At 46.1% G+C, this 15099-nt stretch overlaps 1 protein-coding gene across 1 annotated transcript in view; it reads left to right on the top strand.

Moving 5' to 3' along the window:
* LOC127238296 (glutamate receptor ionotropic, delta-1-like) overlaps positions 1-9426 on the top strand; it is a 197247-nt gene extending 187821 nt beyond the window's left edge. The window contains exon 4 of the mRNA XM_051206841.1: positions 9203-9426. Within this exon, the coding sequence (XP_051062798.1) occupies positions 9203-9426 (224 nt within the window). The remainder of the gene's footprint in view (positions 1-9202) is intronic.
* The last annotated feature ends 5673 nt before the right edge of the window (positions 9427-15099 follow it).

Raw genomic sequence — 15099 nt, 5'->3', positions numbered from 1 at the left:
ACATGATGCTGTCATGGGGATTGATGAGGTAGTATATGCAAATTACTTAGCATAGTGACACAAAGTCAAACCTTAAAAAGCCCCTGCTGCTTACTAATCATCTCAGCTTGGTATCAAGAAAAGAATTATATACTCTGGGGCTTCAGTGGTATTTGCTTCTCACAGCTCTGGGGTTTAGGAGTCCAAGGACAAGGCAACAGATCCGGTATCTGTAGCAGATCCTTTTCCTGGTTTGCAGAAATCTATTTTCTCATTGTGTCCACACATGGGACAGCGAGAAACTAGATTACGAGTCTGGCCTCTTTGTTTTCTGTCAGGGCACGAATACAGCCTTGTCACCCAATAACCCCCTCCCCCTGTTAATCTCTCTCCTTTTATAACCAGGACTAGGATTTTAATACGGGGATTTGGAGGGACACAGCATTCCGACTGTCACATTCTGGTAAGATTATGCCTTTCTCATTCTGCCATGCCATGGATGCATTATTAACCACAAAAGTGTTTAGTTTAGGCCTTCTGGAAATTTGGATGCAGCCATGTGGGATAATCACTGGGAAGTTACTCCTGTCTGGGATCTTACTTAGGTTATTCAGAAATTCAGGAAAACAACTGTCTTAGGGTTTCTATTGCTATGAAGAGATACCGTGACCATGGAAACTCTTATAAAGGAAAAACATTTAATTGGAGTGGCTTACATTTTCAGCATTTTGGTCCATTTTCATCACGGTATGGCATGGTATACAGGCAGACATAGTGCTGGAGTAGGAGCTGAGAGTCCTTATGTCTTGACTCACAGGCAGCAGGAAGTGGTCTGAGACTGTGTATGACTTGAGCATATATGAGATCTCAAAACCTGCCTCCACAGTGACACACTTCCTCTAACAAGACCACACCTACTCCAACAAGGCCACACCTCCAAATAGTGACATTCCCTTTGGGGGCCATTTTCCTTCAAACCACCCCCTCAAAGCACGAGGTGGGTCTATACTTTTCTTGTCTAGTGGTATTGGAGAGAATCCACTTATCTGTCCCTCAATTTCCTCATCTAGGAAGCTGGATGTCCCATTCCTTATAGGCTGCAGGGAGGGAACAGGATGGGTGAGCAGGGAAGTAAAATTCTAGCTCTTGGCTCCCTTACCCAAGGACCTGGAGGCAGGAAGTAGTCATCAAGGCTGAATGCCAGACTCCTAAACCATTGTCTGGAGGTGTCAGCTGGGCATCTTGCTGCAACCCCAAGGGGACTGGTGATACAGGATAGAAGGCTACTGAGAAATGCCATTGGCATCCCTTATCTGCCAAAGCCAGCCAGCAACCTAAGTGGAGGAGCTTTAAAACAGCCCCTCCAGAGCTTGCAGGAAGCGCTGCTAAAAATCAATCCCAAATACCTTGTAAGTGAAAGGTGACAGGGACATCAAACTTTATTTGTGAAAATTCTAAAAATCATTAGCATATTATAGATTCTATAAAAAATATGATCTCACTCAGTTGACGGGAGGGAATTGCAAATCAAAGGCACTATTTATTGCAGTGGGAATATGGGGCCTTGCAGATTAAAAAAAAAATCTATTGAAGAAGCCAGACATCTGAAACATGAAAGACAGTAGCAGATAAATATCACGGAATTTTCTACAAATACTTCCCAACTCTGAACAGAAGTTGGTGAAGAATTATTTTATAAACCCATTTTCATTATAACATGTGTAAAATGCAAATCTTGATCATTATGTAAATTAGTTACTTGGTGTAATTTACTTAATTCAAAGCACTTAATGCAGCGTGGTATGTTTTTTTCAAAGTGCCAGAGTAGACGTTTATTTTAAATTGTTTTTAATCTCGATCTTTCATCCTGATTATTTAAAATGTTTTTCCCTTGTGTTTGTTTTTGTTTTTTGTTTTTCTGTTTTAAATGGAAGCGAGTAGAGGTTGGTGTGACATAAGTGTGTTCTGATAATCCCATAGCCTCTGTCGGCAAGGCCCTAGGCAGGGCATGTGCCCCCTCCCCCCAATTTAACATGTGTGTGGATATAGTGCCTGAACATACCTGCAGGGAAGCAGTCAGAGCCTCTCTCTCACCAGAGTCTCCCCCCCTCCCCTGGCTTCTGGCTGCTTCCAAAACCTGTCCAAGCAGAAGCCTCCTGGATATTATTGGCCCTCATTAGAGGCAGAATTTTGTCCCCTTTTCTCAGAGTTTTCAATGACAGCTCTTCCCCTTCAACTACTTTGCAACTTTGAAATTCCCATTATCACAGAGGGGAGAGCCGACCTTTTTAGTCTCCTATTGTGTCACCGGATTGTCAGGACGCCCCTCCTTTCTTGAGGAGCCTCTAGAACAAGGGAGATGATTTGCTCATTTGAGAACCTTCTGGGGGCGTTCCTCATGCTGATGAGAAGGCTGGAAAGGAGCTGACAGCGGGGACATCTCTTTTGCACTGTGCCACTGTGTAATGTGTGCTTCTCACTGAAGCAGGCCAGGCGCCTGAGCAACGTGGGGTACTTGTTCACAGAGTAAAAATGGGCTCAGAGAGGTAGTGCTGGAGGCCATCCTGTTTGCGGGGAATGAATGGAATCCAGGCTTATGAGTATTCCATGCACCCAGGATCAGGGGTTGGGTGAGGTGTGGGTGAGAGTAGGCAAATTAGGCTTCTTTGTGCCATTCTAGAGCTCTTAGTCCCAGGCAACCAGGCACAAGGTGATGTGTTTTGTTTAGGGGCAGGTCAAAGTTGTCCATGTTTAGGGGGATGACTTGATGAGATCATGTATGTGTATGTTATTAAATGTCTAAGTCAAGCCATGCAAGGCCATAATTAGCTCACACACTGTCCCTCGGCAGTTTTCAAATATAAAATATGTTGGTAGTGGGAAAGGAGTAAGCAATAAAGGAAGTGAGGCACTTGGACAGGGGTCTCAGTAAGAAACTTGAGTGATGATGGGTGGACCACATCTGGGAAGAAATTCAGAGTCTATGTCTGGGGTCTCAGATAGGAAAAGAAATGGAAAAACAATCTGGAAACTCAAAGTTGTGTCTCAGCCTTTGGAAAATTTGCCATTAATCTCCAAACTCTGCTAGCTGTGAACTCCTCCTGGGTGTGAGGTGGCAGCCCTCATACATATATATGTGAATTACAGATGGTAAAATATTCTTTGTAAGTACTCTCTGAGCTTGGGTCTTCCTCAGAAATTGAAATAGTAGGGGAAGCAATTTGAAATGTGTTCTTTCGTTTCAATTACTTTTGAGAAAGACAGTATTTAGAATACCAGGTGACTGTCTGATCTTTAAGAAGGAGGGAGACCATCACTGCTGTAACCTTAGATTTTTGAAAAGACTTCCCACAACTTCATTTCCTTGCCTAACCCAGCTTTGCCTTCAGTGGTGTGTGGTGTTTGTGTGCTTGCCAATGTCACCCTGGCTTCAGGCTGGTTCCTTGGCTGATCCAACAGTTCCATGGACTTCTGTGGTCTTGTCTTTGTGTTAGACACTGAGCCTGGGGTGAACAGAGAGATGAGAAAGACCCAGGTCCTTCTTCCTGCATGGTTACCCACTTGGACATATTATTTAGTATTACTCACTTTTAAGTAATACTTTCAACTTGGGTAGCTGAGAGGGTCTCAGAAGGAAGAGTGGTCTGAATTGGGTCCTCATGGAGATGTGGTGCTCTGAGAGTTTCAAAGAATTGTGTAGGTGGAGGGTTGTATGCCATTCCCCTTCACCCCCCCATCCATGTGTGTGATCTCCAGAGAAGGGCAAAGGTCTTCTTTTTCTGATCCCTGAATTCCTGATGCCTTGGTGGAGGGAGATAATGGAAGCACATCAGTGAGAAACAGGATAATCTATTTGCTCCAGACTGCTGAGTCCAAGTTAAGATGTACGAGCTTATTTTGTGTACATTGATAAAATCTCAAGAAGGCTTTCTGTTTGCTTGTAATTTGATTGATTGATACCTTTGAGGTTATTAATTTCTTGACGACTTTTAAATAAACTTGTGTTACTTTATTATTCATGGAAGGTTAGAGGCAGGCTATATTATGCCCATATGTGACCTTAAGAGAGAATATTCTAGCACAATGCATTAGTGGGCAGATTCCAGGAGACCTTATAGGAAGCGGTTGCCCAAGTTTCTGAGAAGAGTTGATGGTGAACATGAGAAGACACAGTGAAGATGAGCCAAGGTGTTTAGCAGAAGTGGAGAAGCCATAGCCAGTGTAAGATATAGCCCACTGTTGATAGAGGTATGAGAATCCAGACAGAGGTCCAGGATTAGCTGGGAACACTACCAGGAGTGTGCAAGAGAAGACTGGGAAATGAGTGGGTGAGGAAGGGGCTTCTAGTGTCTGGAATCCTAGACCTTAGAGGGCTTCAGGTCCAGCCCCCTTTTGGAGACTCGCATTGTGGATAACCCAGGGAAGAGAAAGAGGAAGAGGGTTGCCATTTGTTGATGATTTTTGGCACAAACTTTACAACACAGTGACACAGATAGAACCAGATTTTGTTATGGTCTACTAAGTGGCCCATAATGGGCAGCACTAAACCATGGTTAGCACAGAGAAGGGCCAAGTGTGGGACCTGCATCTACTCCTCATCTCTGGGGGTCCCTGGTGTCTGCGGATACCTCTTTTCTTTCTTTGATAATTACTGTGTTGCAGGCTCCAGTTCCAGGACGGACAATGCCCTCCTTCATTTGTCATTAAAAATGCTTCATTTTGGAACTTTCCAGGCATTGCTTCTTCTGTCTCGAATGGTTTCTCTGAGTGGCTTCTGGAGCTACCACCTCCTCACTGCTGCTTTCTCCCATGGGACTTTCCTCTTCCCACCCCCAAAATCTGCTTCATCCCAACATGGATTTTTCTTGAAAGCTCATTAGTATGGAAACTTATCTATTCCATTATTTATTTGTTCTAGGTTTGTTTTCAGCCCCCTAAATACAAATGATGACAGCAGGAACACTGTAGGCACATTCCATTTTATTACCTAGAACCCGGGGGAAATTCCACACAGAGAAGCCTCTCAGTGGCTGTCTGAGGAAGGAGGGCATGGGAAAGCATTGTCAGGAGGATTCACTCTGTTAGGCTGGGGATTGGAAAGATTTCTGATGACCAGGGCAGCAAATCTGGAGAAGGCATGGAGGGAGGCCTGTCCTGTCATGTCATGGCATTCATAGGATGCACTTGTCCACCTTCTAGCCTGCTTCCCCTGAAGGTGAGACTCTTTCATTGTCCCTGTGGAGTACTGGCACCTTCTTCCTGTTTATTGCAGTTCTTGACCCTTTGGAAAACCAGGGGTTCTTTCTGCATAGGTTCCAGATAGGCCAGATGTGACCATAGAGGGTTCCGGTTCTTGGAGTCAGCAGTGGGTCTGGTTGGAGGAGTCTGTATTCAGGGCGGACTGCATGGCAGCACTCTCCTTTCCTTCTTCTTCCCTCTTGGGAGAATTCTACCTTCCTGAGAAGTGGCAGAATGGACAGCAGGCTTTCTGCAGAGTGGAGTAGTGTGGCACCGCAGACTCCCTTGCGAGGAGAAAATGACTTTGGTTGGACAGGTGGTTTTCTTGGGGAGCAGGTAGGAAGAGGGTAAAGTCAGCTTGTGCTCCCACTGGTACTCTGCTCCAACCCTCCCCTAGTGCAGCTGAAAAAGAGGCTGAGGCTGACCTTTTCAGCCAAGTGGGAGCCGCCCGTTGTAGCTAGGGATCATGTCTCTTGGGAAAACCGCCTTCAGCAGTATCACTAATGCCAGGAGTGAAGAGCCTGCTGCTGCTAACAAACTTAAACTCTCCCTGATGGCTCAGTCACATTGGAGGATGCCTGAACAGAAGGCAGAAATGCAGTATCAAGAGCATGCAAGTGTTCTGGGGGCTTTTGTTTTTCACATGTTCTTTCCTGGATCCTGACACGTGCCTCATGTATCTTCTCCATAAGGGTATGAACTAGTGCCATAGAGTGAGAAGGGGCCTCAGGAAAGGGACTGTAGGGGGCTTCTCCCCCAGGTTGAGATTGCAGGTTGTGCTGTCATGATTCAGGAGATCATTCATGTCACACAGTGGCCCTACCAGACCTACAAGACCATGTGCACGTGAGCTTTACTGATATGCATGCCATGTGAACATGCAGAAACATTCTGTGCGTGTGGTCACTCTCTGCCACTTTATCAGGTCTCTTAAAAGGTATCCAGGGGAGCAGAAGATGGTAGCAGGGTCCCAGGGTCTTTGATGCTTGTCAGTTGTAATCATATCTGGGTCATAGGTAAGGAAGGCCATGGGACACTGAGGATTGTTGGAATCCTGGAAAAGCTGCCTGAGGACACATAGCCTAGCTTGAGACTGGCTGTCATCCCCTGTGAACAATGCACAAATGATCTTTATATCTTCATGAGGAGTACCATACAGAATCTATCCAGTGACCTTGACCTTTCAGTTAGTCCTGGCCGTCAATCAATCCATCTCAAAACTTAGTGGTTTAGGACAAGAATCATCTATTATTTTTGATGAGTCTATAGTTCAACCTGATTGTCCTGCTTTGTCCTCAATTATGTTTGGGTCCACTGTAGTAGTTGCTTGGGGGCCATCCTAATTCTTCTCTGTGTGTCACAGCATCTTGTCAGCAGGCTACCCTGAAGGCATTTATATAGCCAAGCCCAAGGGTAGAAACTGAAACATAGAACCACTCATAATACTGTTTCTGTTAAGTTTACTTCTGTCCTATATGTCAAAGCTGTTTGTATGGCCAAGGCCAGAAACAAAGACAGATGGATTTTCAAAGTGATGAGGAAATGACATGGGACTAGAAAGATCATTTCCAGGGGCCAAAAGGCAGCCATTACACTTGGGGACATTGTGTATACTACATTGGCTGCTGAGTGCTGAGACATTCTCAGGGTTATGATGGGCAGAGCTATATTCAGAAGAATGTTGACACCTGTACTGTTTGTGGTAGTTGATCATCTCTCCAGACTCCTGTATTTCTGCAAACTGCTCACTACTTTTTCCATTAGGGTTAAGAATTGGAACTATACTTCCTATACTTGTATCCTTCCTTTCTCCCTCTTTCCCTCCCTCCCCCCTTCCTTTCTTGGTGGGTTATCTGCTGGTTGTATTGTCTGTACTCAGGAGCTTAGTGAAGAGGCCCTCCTGGTAGGTCTTTGCTTCTGACTCAGGGGCCCAAGTCCTAACTTGTATCATATCTGCCAAAGGACAGACCAAAGTCCTAGCTGGACTAGAACACAGGTGGCTGCAGGGTTAAATATCAGTCTGCTTTGCCCATCTCTGAAGTGGCCCACAGCATCATCCTCTGGGTACTATAGTGCTATTCTTTGGACTGTTAAGAACCTGGCTTTCTGGACTACCAGGTACCAGCTTCTTGGACCCAAGAAGGCCATCTCATAAGAATCATGTCTCTCAGAGCGCTCGTTTTATAGATGAGCGAGTTGAAGAGTAGAAGGGAGGAATGCTTTGCCTGAGAGTTTAAGGATCTCTTAAGAGTTACAGCAGGTCCTACTCTTGGGCATCCCCCTGTGGTATCCCTGTACTCATCCTGCTCCAGTGAAGCTGAGAGTCTGTCTTCCTATCAAGATGGGAAGTTTAGGGACTGTGTGCAGCATCCTTGACACCTGCTTACATAGAACTGTTTGTGTGACAGACAAGAGGAGGCAATTTCAGAGAAATACCAGTAGATAAAACCTGTTTAGTTAGCATTATTTATTTTGACTTGGAGTTTCAGTGACCCCAGGGCATGGGGACTAGAGGAGGAACTCAGGATCCTCTGGAGGGTCTGCCCCTGGGATCAGTAATGTAAGGATAAGGTGGTGTCTTAGTTAAGGTTTCTATTGCTGCAATGAAACACCATGGCCAAAAAGTGAGATGGGAAAGAATGGATTTATTTGACTTACACTTCAACATTTCTATTCATCACTGAAGGAAGTCAGGACAGGAAGTCAAACAGGGCAGGATCCTGAGGCAGGAGCTGCTGGACCCTCCTCCACTGATCACTAATTGAGAAAATGCCTACAACCAGGAGGGATTTCCTCAACTGGGGCTCCTTCCTATCTGATGATTCTAGCTTGTGTCAGTCAAGTTGACACACAAAGCCAGTCAATACAGATAGATGATGGCAACATTCTAGGGTGGGCGCAGATGACTTTCCTTTGTGGACAATTAGGCTACAAGTGACAGAAATGAAGCATGAAGTGGCTTAGCAGCAAAGGGAACTCCTGGGAAGTCCAAGGGACAGTGTCAGACATAGATGGACCTCAAGGCTTGAATGGCATCAGAATAGCTGTGTCACCATTGGCTTATACTCGCTTGCTTCTATATTTTTTCCATTCTTGCATAGTTGTCCCTGTGGGGAAGTTGAATGGCTTGTGCAGAGCTGTTGCTGCAAGTTCATTACTTAACAAACAAAACAGCGCCCAGACAGCCCCTCACAAGGGTAGGTCAGGGAGAGTGTGCCATCTTTCTGGGCTCCAGGGTCCACTTTGGGTACCTACCCTCAGGTGCTGGTTCAGTTGATTTATCTTGTAGTTGTTCCTTCCTAGTGCTGGGAGAAATTCTCAGTGAAGGGCTTTGGCTACCAATTCATTTCCAAATCAGTTGGAACACAAGTTTATGATTGGATTTGGAATGAGTCACTCCTTAGTATAAAGCAGGAGGAAGGAAGTTCTAGAAAGAAAAATCAGGACCTTAATTTAAACAAGGCTCCTTGCATTGGCTAGGGGTTGTCACATGAGATGTTGACATTCGGAGGGTTAGAGCATGACCCAGAGTTAGAATGGCCTATCCCAAGGCTGGTCAGCTCTCTTCAAGGTTGTCAGTAGTCTCATCTGTCTCTAGAGGGTCAAAAGGCCTCAGATGGGAGGTACAGAGGGCATTGGGGAGAACCTGGGGCAGGGTCCCTAGCCATGTAACCTGGAGGACAGAATTGCCAGAACTGAGACCCCACAGGAGAGAAGAAAAGGATTAGAAAGTTTGGATTTTGGCATAGTACCTTTTGGATGGCAGAATGGATTCTCAGTGCCAGAAGACCACCATCCTATACCCTGGGCTAGATGCTGATGAGGGATGCAGGGTATTAGTTGCTGCCTTGCAGCCTGCTCTAAATGAGTGAAGTAGACCAGACCTCTATTTCTGTTGGTGGCTGCCTGGGTTGGGAATGTTGGGGTTGGTTGCCCTCCCTTTCCACTTAAAGATGATTCTTCCCTCCTCTTCTCCCATGCTCAGATATTCGTGGGCTCCAAAGCTTTCTGGATCAGGCCTCAAGGCTGGGCCTTGACGTCTCTTTACAAAAGGTGGACAAGAATATCAGTCACGTGTTCACCAGTCTCTTCACCACCATGAAGACAGAGGAGCTGAACCGCTACAGGGACACGCTGCGCCGTGCCATTCTACTGCTTAGCCCACAAGGGGCTCACTCCTTCATCAATGAGGTAGGTCATGGGAGCTGAGGCCACTCATGCCTGATGCCCAGGGGCCACTGAATGTCTCAGGTATATAACAGAAACAGAAGAGGAAACACATGCGTGTTCATCCACAGCATCTGACCATATAGGAAGAGGCCTCAACATGACTTGGCTACTGATTAGTCTCCAGGGCTGGTGGGAAGCCTGCTTATAATTTACTGCCTGAATTTTATTTTTTTATTATCTTTTTATTTTCATTTTACATATCGATCCTAGTTCCCTCTCCTTCCCTCCCTTCCTCCCTCCCACTGCCTGAATTTTCTGAGTTGAAACCCAGATGTTTTTCCTTTTAATTTTCTTTTCTTTGTTAGCATGCATATATCTATAGGGATAAAGCACATTTCTAGCTCTCTGGAGATGTGAGAAGGTTGCTGTGGGATTTGTTGACATTTGGTGGAGGTGTCTGTTGCATATCAAGTGATCCCTGGAGTGAACGAAGTGTCTTTCTTTGGTGCTTGTCCTGATCAGTGTGTGCTCCTTTTAAAAACACCTCTATTAGGGATCATCAGGCCTTCTGGAGAAAGACAAGGCATGGCCACCAAGTTTACAAAGAATCCATTGATTTGAGATCAGACTAGAAAACTGAACTAGGAGAGCTGACTGACTCCAGTGGTTTCATGGCTCAGAAGTGATAAATGGGTAGATGCTGGTCACTCCCTGGGCCTGAGTTGGTTTGGGGAGAAGAGGTAGCAAGGGGTGTGGTGTGGCTGGGAAAGCATCCTCCCTGGGGTTTTCCTCATAATCCAAGCCACCTTGGCGGCCTACTCTGAAGGTAAAATGAAAAAGAACGGCGGAATTATACTAATTTCATCTGATGTACTGTGCTTGCTTATTCTGCTTTTCCCCTCTAATTAATTATCATTCAAAATGCTACCTCATGCATCAGGAACCAGCACGAAGCCCACTGCTGGAGAGTGTAACATTGGGAACGCTTAATTTGGTGTAGTTGGCCAGCAGCCCCAATGCTCTCAGCTAATCAGGCTGGGACCGTGCTGGTGGTCAGCCAGGCTGTGCCATCCTGTGGGTTCTCAGAACACTCTTCCCTGTGTGCAGTGATTCAGCCGTGGGTGAGCAGAGCTGACATATCCAGCCTTTCTCAGAACATTCCCAGTAGTGTATTTGCTGAAGGCTGCTCACAGGCTGACTTTTCTCTCTGTTTACCCATGTGCCTGGGGAGAGTGTCCACTGGTGATTCTGTCACCAGCCTCCTGGCTTCTCACTTTGTGCTAATTCCTTGGTTTTCCTGTTTGTTTCCTTCCCTCTTTGCCATTGGTCTGCTGGGAAGCTTGGAAGCAGAAAGAAAATGGGCCTTACAGTTAACAGATTCTGGTTCAGGCTCTGCCCCATTTCCTGTCTGTGAGGTGCTGATCTATCAATTTGCTTTATCTTTGTAGACTCAGTTTCTGCATCTGCTAAGATAGTGGTAAAGAGGGAGTCAGTGATGATAAACGTTTGACACCAAGCTCCTTAGCATCTGCCCCCTTTAGCTGTGTACACATGTATTTTCCATCTACGTGAATCTAGGCCTTTCTTGTTTCTAGGCTCCTGAAGGATTTACATGCAACCACAACTGGCCTAAATATGTTATTTCCAAGTGATTAATTATGCAAACTCCTGTGGTGCAGGGTGCACTTTGCTTGGCTTTAGCTGGCTGCCTTTTCTAATCCTTTAGACTGTGTTCACAAAATCTTTGTGTCTCTGGGTATTTGGGGGGCGTAGATACAACTGGAGTGGTTCCTTCCTTTGTCAAGCAACTCATACTTAGTGGTGACAGGAGACTGAGTGTGAGGACACTTCTGAATTCTTATTAGAGGATATACCATCTCTGGTTCCCTGCCATGCCACCAGAAGTAAGTAGATAGAGGAAGCCATCCTTTCCTGATGCCCAGAATGGGCCTGGTTCTTTGTGTCCATTTCCTCATTAGCGTACTTTGTAGTTGTGATTTTAATGGATGTTACTTGATTTGTATAAAGCCATTGTTACTAAGAGACAGAATGGAATTCCTGTGTAGTTTTGGCCTGTCTCAGAGCCCTCTCCTCCATGGTTGGTGACTTCACAGGACACAATGTGCTACACTTTCTGTCATGGCTGCATGTGGCTGGGCCAGCTTTGCAGAGGAAGATATGCTTCTGGGTTGTTTCCAGGCCTCACTCTAAGAGTTTTAGGGCATCTACTAGGCATAGATGGGAAAAGGATCTGGGAGCTGGAGGACACCTCTGTCTAGCTATCTAGTCCTGCAAGTCCCCTACAAGATGGCGAGCTCCATCCTGCACAGTGGTGTGTCATTGCCTGGGGACATTGGTTGGACTCCTTAGGCAGACTGGCCTGGTTTCCTCTTTGTTAGGACAGAATGGATGCTTGTCACCAGGGTGACCCCCTTTCTGAATTTTATGATGTCCCAAACATTGTATAGAGAAGTGAATGGCCTCCCACCCTTCCACCACAGTGATAGTTGACTGCAAGGGCATAGAGGAGCTGTAGCCTGTGTAGGTTGTATGGCCTTCCCAGAAAGCATGGCTGAATATGAGTGGATGAACAGTCAGCTGGTTGACACTTTCACTGTTGTTAGTAACAAGCCTTGCCCTCTGTGACTTGCTAGGCCGTCAGTGAACCATGTCGGAAGCCACTTCTCTGAGTAGCAACTCTAGTGAACCAGTTCACTGCCATTGCCTGGGGCTACTATATTTCCAAACTCTGGTCTTGGTGATTTGTGATAGCGTGGGTTGTAGGAGACTGAGGTCTTGGTGCCTGCCCAGTCCCTGTGGCCTCCTGGACCCACTGCTGTCCACCGACATAGTCTTGATTCCACATTCTCTCCATGATGCTAACACAGTGTTTCTAAAAGGGAGTGAGAGGGCTAAGTTTATGGCTCAGTGTAGAACAGTTGGCTAGCATATGCAAAGACCTGGGTCCCACCTGACACCACAATACAAAACAAACAACAGCGAAGTAAAGACAGTGAAAAGTACCCATGGAGCAGCTTAGCTTGTAGGCGAGTCATCACCAGCCCCCTCACTGTTACCTGGAGCTGCTGAGCTGGGAGGGATAGCATTCTGGTATTGTGGTCCCAGACCTGTGATCACCACACAGAGGTCCTTGGGGCTTGTTGAACAATTTGTTCTTCCAGCAAGACATGCTGTTCTCTGCTCTTGCCCTTGGAGGGAGGGAGGGTGACTCCTTCCTTACCTGGGGATGGGCTCACTGTCTTTCCAGTTAGGCTTTGGTATTGGCTGGTGAATAGCTTTAGTGGGCTGTGAGTTTGTCTGTGATGTTATCTTCACTCAGACCTGTCAGCTGTCTCACCAGATGTGGAGGTGGATGTAGGCCTTTCTACCTTACTCCAGAGCCTTGAGAACTCAAATAATGAAGTCAGGACTGCTGAGAAGGATTAAGACTGGGGCCTTGCTCTGGGGAATCTGGTCCTGTTCACCAAGAGCTTCTGGAGTTGTCTTTTTACACAGTTCCATCTGGCATGTTTCCAGATTTAATGAGCCCCAGCACCTTGACTTGGTTCTTGTTTCCATGGGGCTTCCAGCTTGATCAGGGAAGATGGAGGTGTGAACAGACCCTGTTATCCATAGCGGTGGAAGGATGGAGCAGTAACTTATGGCCAGGGAGACGTCTAGTCACAGTGTCCAGGAGGCTTCCTGGACTCAGCAGTAACAAGGTTAGGTCCAGAGGTATGGTCTGGTACTAACTGAATGGATACCGAGGGACAGGTGGGGAATATCTTAGCGTTGTGATGTGTGGGACCAGAAATGACTGAAACTGAGGTTGAGCTGGTGGCAGAAGGGATTCCTGTGTCAGACCAGGGAATCTGAGCCTTAGGCAGGACTATTTTGGGCGGGGTGTCATTTTCAAGTTTTAGCAGCTAAAAGTCCACAGTTTGTGTCTTCCTGTTCTCATCCCTCTCCAGGTCATGTTTGATTGTGTGTGTGTGTGTGTAGGGAGACCAGCTACCCACTGCCAGTTTGCTCTTCCCTGGATGTGTGTGTGTCCCATTTGTCGCCATGTCTATCTGTCATCTGTCCAACCACCTGTGCACCCAGAAAGTACTGTCTGGTGTCTCCGATGGATCAAGAACTATATCAAGTACCAGAATAAAGGAACCATTCTTCTCCCCGAGTCCAACTGGGCCACATACCACAGAGCATCCTCAGAAGCTAGCAGAGAGGGTGTGACCCAGGGCTCTCACCCACTGAGGCTCTAGCTGGCTGTGCGTGAGCTCTCAGATTTGTTCTTTCACCTTGTCATTGTTTGTGAGCCTCTGTTTTTAGCTTTTCTGTGTTCCCTTCTCTTTTCCCCCATCTCCTTTGTCTCATTAGAAATGAAAGACTAGCAAAATGCTCTGTATAAAAGGCAGCTGATTCTTGCCCCTAGTTAATGATGACAGGTGCAACTTTCCCTTCCCAAGTGTCTCATAAAAGTTGGGTACTCTTTCCCTTCTACTGGAATGGAAAACTGGGGGGGTGGGACTGTGTAACATTTGCTCTGTTACCTTTTGAGAGTCCCCAAACCTGGTGGGAATAAGTGGGTTTTTTTTTTTTTTTTTACAGTTTTTGTTTCCTGCAGGAAGGCTTATAGTTGAGGTTTTCTTATGTGTGGTTTGGCTGCTCAGCAAGTCTGAAGTGGCTTATTAATCCAGGACTGTGGTCTTAAAACTTCTGCTGTTGGGGAAAGCTTATGATTGCCTTAGAGTCCTACTCTAGGTCAGGAGAGGTCAGCAAACAGCCTGAGCTTTTCCTGTAGGTACAGTGATCCTGACCTAGCTGTGGCATGTGATAGGAGCTAGCACAGGGCAGAGAGATGAATATATGGGGCTGGACTGGGAGTAAACATTGATGTAAGCAGGTACTGGAGACTAGCTCATGTGTATGTATGTATCTGTTTATGAATACACACACACACACACACACACACACACACACACACACACACACACACCTCTCTTCCCTCCCCCACAGGCCTACTCAAGGTATAACCAAACAGTAACTTGTAACACTAGATCCACAATCCATCTGGCACCAGAACACACACACAGACACCTCTAGGGAAAGTTAGCACTGCAGTGTGTACCAATATCAACCACAGTGGCGACCTTCTGGCAGCAGAGTGATCTAGGGAAGTCTTTGCAATGCGGAAGAAAGGAAAGACAGTGGCAAAATGACAATGGCAAGAGGTGACATCCCCTTTGTGATTAGGCACCAACAAACTCTTCTGTAGTGGAAGGAAAGGAGAAAGATTGAGGGAAACAGCTTTAGCGACAGCTTCTCATTGCTCTGGGAATGTGAGGCACCTTTTGCTCAGGCTGGGTAGAATACTGAGGGTGGCAAAGGTCACCTCCCCAGCTTGACTTCCCAGGTCCATAGCATGGCTGGAGGCCAATTTAATCCTTAATGGAAGTGGGTTGATTCCAAGCAATTTTCTGCCTGGTTCTGCTGCAGTGAGGGAAACCGTACAATCTGAATATAAAGAGTCTGCTTTTTACTACAGTTGTTGCAAAGGTAAATGAAAAAACCACAGGCCTCTGTTGTCCTACGTGTCATGTGCAAATATTCCTCACTCCAACACTGCAAATCTCTAGCAGACGACTTTATCACTCAGAGCTAGCATAATTCCATGCCATTTAAGTATCATTTACAAGATATTTTAAATTA

Source organism: Phodopus roborovskii, unplaced genomic scaffold, assembly GCF_943737965.1.
Source record: "Phodopus roborovskii unplaced genomic scaffold, PHOROB, whole genome shotgun sequence".
In the NCBI taxonomy this organism is placed as follows: Eukaryota; Metazoa; Chordata; class Mammalia; order Rodentia; family Cricetidae; genus Phodopus; species Phodopus roborovskii.
The sequence above is the reverse complement of the archived record's forward strand: the minus strand, read 5'-3'. Positions and strand labels throughout refer to the sequence as shown.